This window comes from Octopus bimaculoides, chromosome 5, assembly GCF_001194135.2.
Source record: "Octopus bimaculoides isolate UCB-OBI-ISO-001 chromosome 5, ASM119413v2, whole genome shotgun sequence".
NCBI classification, from domain to species: domain Eukaryota; kingdom Metazoa; phylum Mollusca; class Cephalopoda; order Octopoda; family Octopodidae; genus Octopus; species Octopus bimaculoides.
This window is the reverse complement of record NC_068985.1, coordinates 78531426-78539767: the sequence shown is the minus strand read 5'-3', so window position 1 is coordinate 78539767 and position 8342 is coordinate 78531426. Positions and strand designations below refer to the sequence as shown.

The window sequence follows — 8342 nt, the reverse complement described above, 5'->3', positions numbered from 1 at the left end:
ACAAATCTTTAAGAATTTTCTTTTTTCTTAAAGAAACACTAAAATCTTCTTCCCAATCATCTACCCATTACCTTACCACTTTCAAAAAGTTACAAACTCCTAATGTTTCATTTTAGCTTTTCGAAAAGTGGGGTAGTTTCTTCAGAAATAATGTTGTTTATCAAAAATAATGTTGTTTCTAGCATGTCAGGTTTTCTGGTGGTGCTCTAATATTTTTTACATCTGCTATTTTAGCACAATTCTACACATGCGTGAAACATAGTGTGTATTTTGCTTTTTGAAAGCAGGTAGGTGATAGGTAGGCAGGGTGGGGGAAGGTGCATTGAGTGTTTCTTTAAAAAAATTGAACTTTAAGAAAAAATATATTTCCTAGATTTGCAATCTCTGTATTTTTCTCCATGGATAAAAAAAAGTTTGTAAAGAAGTTACAATTGTGACGGGTATGGGGGAAACTGCAATTTTAAAAACGTGATTTCTGGGCAAAATCATATTAACCTCCTTTTATACAATGAAACAATACATAGTTGGTGATCCTTCTTAAGAACAGAAAGCACTTTCATGCAAACCCATGCAAATTGTACCCTTCCCTTCTTCACTTTTAAACAAACAATAACTTTCATTACACCAGTAATCCAGTTCACTATATATTAGCTATACTGATTCTGCCCATAAGAAAGGAACAAATAATACGGGCAATGCTGGGATGCATTGCTAGTACATATATACACACACACACACACACATATATATATATCATCATCATCGTTTAACGTCCGCTTTCCATGCTAGCATGGGTTTGACTGAGGACTGGTGAAACCGGATGGCTACACCAGGCTCCAATCTGATTTGGCAGAGTTTCTACAGCTGGATGCCCTTTCTAACGCCAACCACTCTGAGAGTGTAGTGGGTGCTTTTACGTGCCACCCGCATGAGGCCAGTCAGGCAACACTGGCAACGGCCATGCTCAAATGGTGTATTTTATGTGCCACCTGCACATATATATATATATATATGTATATAGACCGAGAGACAAATAGATACACGAGGAAATGCTGAAAAGTTTCTAGCCTTGGGTAAATGAAGATACAGGAGAATCAGTTAATTATGATTTTATTCAACATATTCCTCTCTTAGATTCACACACTTATTGCAGTGGTCCTTTAGTTTCTCTAAGAACTCTAACCAGGCCCTTTGTGATGCCCTTAAAGCCAGGAACTTTTCAGCACCCCCTTGTATATTCTCACCACTCCTACTCCTTGCATATCATCCCCCTACCTTATCTGTCCTTCCTGAGCCTCTTCTACACCCTCTCCCCACCCTTACATTTCTTTATACATATATTTTCCATCAACCGCATTTCTACCCTTGTTCATCACTCTCTACATTCACCTCTACCTTCGTCTCTAACCATCTCTTAGTTTCCCTACACACTCTTATGAAGTATTTACTCTCTCTTACCTTCCATCCTATGACCCACAGCCTGTCTCCTCTTTTATGCTCACCTTTCTTGTCCCTTGAGTATTTTCTCTGGCACTCCATCATTACCTTCTTTTGTCTCCTTCTCAATTATTCCCGCACCTATATAATGTGAGATAGCCATGTAGTTCCTCTATACCAAGACACCTGCTCTTGTCCCTCTTTCATATGTTAGCCTTTCAACACCTGGTTTAAGGCTACCTCCCAATCTCAAATACTCCACCACCCTCACTTTGTAGCTAGAGCTTTCTCCTTTTCCTATTCCTTGTTATTTTTCTGTCATGCAAATTATTTAGCAACACCACTGCATCAGAGATGCCTGTGCTATATTCATGCCAAAATTCATGAAAAAAGTACCAAGCACACTCCGTAGAGTAGTTGGCTTTGGAAACCATGCCAAAGCTGACAGTGGGACTTGGCACAGCCCTGTGGTTCCTCAGATCTTGTCAAACTGCTCCTTCCATGCCAGCATGGAACATGGACATTAAATAATGATGACGGCGACAACAATGTAATATTACAGAATTCTACATTATAGTAAGATTTTCAGTATCGTAATACTTCTGTAATGCAGGAGATGCCTGTACAATCTAAATAATGATGATGAATATCAAATTAAATAATGAGAAATTTATGCATGTAATATTATAATTTTTTATTATAGGTCTTTTGGCCATCAAAATTTTCAACTGTAACAGATAATCCAGAAGACCAAACTACAGTAGAGCTCCTAGGGGTAAAAAAAGCCCAAAGTGAGATAAGACCACATGTAGAAGACCAAACTGAGATAAGACATTTGAAAGATCAAATTGATATAACACAGGAACAAAACCATCAAACTGAAGAGGACAAAACTAAGATAAAATATGTAGAAGGCGTAACTGAGCTCAGATGCCAAGACCAAAGTAAGAGCTATCACCAAGGACAAGAATTTGTGACTGACTACCAAGAAAAAGATAAAACTAATAAATGCCAGCAAGAAGAACACCAGGTTGAAACAGACCACCGAAAATACCAAAGTCAGATAGACTACCAAGAAGACCAAACAAAGATATACTCCGAAGAAAATGCAACAAAAGGAGACCACCAAGGAGAATACCAAACTGAGACAGACCTCCAAGAAAGTCAAACTGTGATACACCCGCAAAAACATGCCCCAAAAATATGCCACCAAGAAGATCAAATTAAGACATACCTCCAAAAACATGAATCTAAGACTGACGACCAAAAAAAACCTAAAACTGAGAAAATCCGCAAGAGTAAAAAGAAGAAGAAGAGACGCGAACAAGTGCATCAAACTGAGATTTACAACCAAGAAGCCCAAACTGAGACGGGTTCCAAAGAAGAACTTTCCAAGGTAAGATTATTTGGTTTAAGAATAAAAAAGAGAAGTGCCCAAAAGCTTTTCTGAGCTTATTTATTGGGGGTAATTATACAATATGGCTGATGAATGAGAATGGTTTTTTGATTAGCATAAACTTAAATGCAAAAAGGTTAAGTTTTAGGTAGGAAGGATTGGAGAAGTATTTAGTAGAAGGTTCTGGTGAAACCAAGCAGGTGTGGTGAGAGGTTTACAAAAAAGTGGCATGTGTAGGTTTATGTGGGAGCACTACAGAGGAAATAAAGTTCAAAGAAGCAGTGACTGTTATTGCAGAAACAGAAGAGATATAGAACAGGCATAGTAAATCAGTGACCAAATTATTGAGAAAGTACTGGTGAATAAATAGGTACTGAGTTCAATTCAAATAAGGATATTAACAGGGTACTAGGATGCCTTATCATTTTTTAAACACCTCTCTGAATAATTTTTTAAAATTCTTCATCTGATAGTCTAAGGCAGCATTTCTCAATGATTTTATTCCAATCCACATGTCATCATGTAGCTGTCATACACTTGGGTAAATTCAAATAACTGCAGACCTCCCTTTCAAATGTTTGGTCTTCAATGCAAGTTGTTTTAATTTTCATCTCAATGGGAGTAAATAAAATAGTACCAGTTATACATTAGGGAAGATTATATTTCTAGTAGATTATATTTCTCTGCCAAGGAATATAATCTATTAGCCCTTCTTTCTGTTCTGTTGAGAAATCAACAACTTCTAATTTTAAGATGTTTAAATAAATCATTTTATTGGCTGAACAGATTACACCTCTCACTTGCATTCTCTCCTTCATATTATGGCATGACAAAAAAAAAAAAACCCCTTTTATCCCACAATGCCTAACTTCAATTAATGTTATCCCTGGGGGAGGTATAATGAAATACTAAAGCTATGAATGTGGTGCAAATGAATCTAAAGGCTCTGTTTTCAGTGACATAGAAATAGTTATAATAAATAAATGTTTCTATTTAACAAATACTAGCAATGTCTCCCGGCGTTGCCTGGGTGTTATGACATAGAAGCACATTGTATTATTTGCTCCTTTCTTATGAGCAGAATTGGCACAGCTGATATATAGTTAATGGAATAATGGAAGTTACTTTTTGTTTAATAGTGAAGGGCCAGGGTACAATTTTCATGGGTTTGCATGAAAGTGCTTTCTGTTCTTAAGAAGGATCAGAAACTATGTTTTGTTTCATCGTATAAAAGCAGGTTAATACGATTTTGTCCAGAAATCACATTTTCAAAATTTCAATTTCCCTCTATCCCCACTGCAATTTCTTAATTTGTAACTTTTTTCAATTTTTTTTTTTTGTTATCTACATAGGAAAATACAGAGATTACGAATGTGAGAAATATATATAAATATTTTTTTTATAGTTTAATTTTTCTTTAAAAAAAAAAACACTCACAGCCCCTTCCCCCACCTGGTCCACCCATCACACCTACCAGCTTTCAAAAAGCTAAAATCTCCCAATCTTTCACTTTTGTCTGTTGTTTCCCCGCATGCGTAGAATTCTACTGAAATAGTAGACTTAAAAAATACCAGACCACCAGCAGAAAACCTGACATGCAAGAAACAACAGGTAAACGACATTATTTCTGAAGAAACTTCCCTACTTTCCAAAAAGCTAAAAGTGCACATTGGTGAGGTGATGGGTAAAAATTTTAAAAATTTGTAGTCTGTTTTTTCTCCATGGATTACCAAGAATAAAAATTTAAAAAAAGTAAAAAATTAATTTGGTGTGGAGTGGGAGAAAATTAAAATATTGAGAACGTGTTTTGTGGGTGAAATCCTAATCTCCTGTATTGCAAACATAGGAATCAGAAGAAATTTAGGGAAAAAAAATAAAGGGGGCAGAAATGTCACCTAGGACATGCTAGAAAGAAGAGGTAAAGGACAAGATTTTGGGGAAAACTTCCTTTTAAGTTTATATCAAAGATCAGGTTTTTAAGTATGCTCATCACCAACACAAATTACCCAATAGAAAAAGAGAATTTCAATTGGGTTTGAGCTGTAAATTTGCACGTGCACACTGCAAAAATTAACATAATTCACACACAAATTTTACCTAGAATGTGTGCATGCATGTGTATGTGTGAAAGGAAATTATTTTATGGCATAAGAAGCAAAGTTGTCAACTCAAAATATATGGGATCATATGATTGTTTGTTAATTTCCCTAACAGAAATTGAGGGAGAGGATAAAGTAAAAGGGCAATATTTGCTTTGAAGTGAGAGGAGTAAGTAGAAGAGAGGAGAAAGTGTAAGATGTACGTGTATATGAAAAGGATGTGTGTATGAGAGAGAGATAAAGAGAGAGTGAGTGAAGGTGTGTGTTGTGACGTATGAAATTCTTTGCATATATGTGCAAGTGGCACCCACTCATTCTCTCTCTCTCTCTCTCTCTCTCTCTCTCTCACACACATTATCTTTCATATACATGTACATAAATAAGTGGAGGTAAAGAATACGCACACCACCCGTTTTCAGCGTAACCCTAACCCTAAATACTGGGAGTGCATATTCTTAACCTTCGCCCATAAATACATATGCATACATCTTTTTTGTGCGTGAGAGAGAGAGAGAGAGAGAGACAGAGGCAGAGAGAGAGGCTGTATTTCCTTATAACATATAAAAAAATTGATGTTTTTCAATGCAATTTTTTGGGTTGTGCCTTATCTTAATACAATATTTATGTGTACATTTTCACAAATGTTTGTCTGAGTAGAATTCTATGCATGTGTGAAACATCATACAAAAGTTATACATTAGAAGCAAGCCAAAATATTGCCTGAATGACTAATTTGGAGAAACATTACTTTCATTATTCACACATTGTCACTCTTGTAATGCAACACTTTGTAATTTTGGTTCAAATTGAAAGTGTGAAATTATTTTCATTTTCTAATGAAGCTTGGTCATTGTAGAGAAGTGTATTTGAAATAACTATAGCTGGTTATTGAGATAATGTAGAAAATATGTAAATGAAAATTAAGTTTATTTGACATGTGTAATTGATTTGATTGTTCTGGAAGGCTGGCAGAATCGTTAGCATGCTGGGCAAAATGCTTGAGTGATATTTCACCTGTTCAAATGCCGCTGGGATCAACTTTGCCTTTCATCCTTTTGCAGTTGATAAATTAAGTACCAGTGAGGCACTGGGGTTGATGTAATTGACTGGTCCCCTCCCCTGAAATTTCAGGCCTTGTACCTATAATAGAAAGGATTTGATTATTCTGGTCTTAACATCAGTTGGTAAGAATAGAAGTCATTTGACAACACCTTTTTGTTTGTAAGTGGCTATCCTGTTGCAGGTTCAATCCAAGGAATATAGAAATAATACCCATCTTGTCCATTCCACAGAATGAGATTATATTGGAGAGCATCATAAGAGGGATGAGTCTGTGAAACACGTTTAAGGTTGTTATCTTGAACATGAATGAGAATATTATGATTTTCATGGGGATCACCAACCATAAGGATGGCTACTTCATTAGATGTGGGCTCATTAAAACAGTGTAAAATGTTCTTTACTATAGTTTGCTATAGATGTAACAAATGCAGAAACACATACACTCATAGAATTAATCATATTGAAAACAGCAAAACGTACACATACGAAGTTCATGTGAAACAAAATGTAGTTAATGTGAGTGCAACATTTATTTGGAACGTGTACTAAATGTTATAAGATCCACGATTGAATGAATGTCATGGTGAAGAAAGTGAAAGTCCAAGAAAATTCAAAAGGCATAATTCAGTTTTACATACAAAAATGATTTATTTTACAATTTTGAAACGAATACTGAACAAAGTGAATAAAAAGGAGGATGCTGTTTTTGAACTGTGTAATATTATAGGCTGTAGAATAGATACTGAATAACGCAGTAAAAAGGTTGGGCGATGTTGATGCTCATACTGAAGAATACAAAGACTGTTAAAAAAACATTATTTTGAAACTGGTTAGAAGGAGTGGAATTACATTTCTGTAATTAATCTTTCCTTATCTGCTTCCCCTCTGGCTAAATAAACCTGTCGCCTAGCCTCCCTTCTGGCACATTGGTACAATTCCCTGCTACCACCGTTCTTCCAGTCCTTCCAAGCCTGTTTCTTTTGTCTAATAGCCCTGTCTACCTCCTTGTTCCACCACCACGTTACTCTGGGTCGGGAGGGGACCTTACACCACCCACAAATCTGGTCGGTGGCTTTCAACAGGTTGTCCCGCAGAAATCTCCAATTGTCTTCCACGTTGTATGATGCTATATCCCCTTCTATTTCGTTAAATGCTTCAAGTAACTTGTCTCTAAGTCTCTGTCCGTTTGCAGGGTCTTTAAGCTTCCACACCCTTCTCCTCCAAGCCTGTCTAATTCTGGGCACCCGCGAGTATTGTGAGTGGTGTTAAATCAGGCAAGTCTTCTTGTTGGTAGTACTTGAAAGCGAACATTGTTGTTTGTTTGAAGTCTAAGCCGCAAGTAAGCTTTCAATATCCGCACGTTTCACTGTTGGGAGGAGAGGAAGTTGCATACATAAACTAAGAGACACACACACATGTACATTAACGCACAGATGAAGCCTATCTCTGTCCCTGTGTGTGTGTCAGTCGTCACAAAAATGTATGTATACTGACAGACATATACACAGTCACTCACATATACTTGTCAGTCATCGGCCTAATTTAGGTAACGAATGTGCGAACACACACATATAGAAAATGTGATGTCATCGTCATTGTGGTGCTGATATAAAATGTTGATAGGTAACTAAAAGAAAAATGATAATGTTAAATTTTTGTAATACAAATATATGAATGAAAATATAGTTTAGTTGGTAGCCAAAAGCTTACTGAATCTTTTGATACTCCTTACATGAAAATCGGCAACTCAGTTTTGGAATGCATAAGGAACATACACACACACACACACACAAACTCTCTTTTACAGTTATAGATATGGTTGTTTGATGTAAGAAATATTGCATTCTTTTCTATTTTCAATAAATAATTTGTGAAGCAAAAATCTAAACCGGAATTCCATGACACCAGTCAAGATCATAATCCAAATCTGGACTTCTACAGAAATGAAAGAAAGTCTGAACCAGATGGTAAGTTGGTTTCTGTCATCTTACATGTCATCTTTATTTGATTCTAGGTAAATTCTACTGCTGTTAATTCCGCCACGGAAAATTCCACCAGATAAATTTCACCATAGGTAAATTCCACCATGGTATATTCCACCATGGTAAATTACACCCACGGACAGACTTCCAATATAAGGTCCCCCCAGCATTGCTTGACAACCGATGCTGGTGTGTTTACGTCCCCGCAACTTAGCGGTTCGGCAAAAAGACACCGATAGAATAAGTACTAGGCTTACAAAGAATAAGCTCTGGGGTCGATTTACTCGACTATAAAGGCGGTGCTCCAGCATGGCCGCAGTTAAATGACTGAAACAAGTAAGAGTAATATATATATATATATATATA

General features: G+C 36.4%; 1 protein-coding gene across 2 annotated transcripts in view; it reads left to right on the top strand.

Annotated features, from left to right (window-relative positions):
• The window catches only part of LOC106869253 (opioid growth factor receptor-like protein 1), a 32246-nt gene that overhangs the window by 8506 nt on the left and 15398 nt on the right, over positions 1–8342 (top strand). For both annotated transcript variants that reach the window (XM_052967808.1, XM_052967809.1), the window contains exons 2-3: positions 2141–2833; positions 7871–7961. In XM_052967808.1, coding sequence (XP_052823768.1) covers positions 2141–2833; positions 7871–7961 — 784 coding nt within the window. The remainder of the gene's footprint in view (positions 1–2140; positions 2834–7870; positions 7962–8342) is intronic.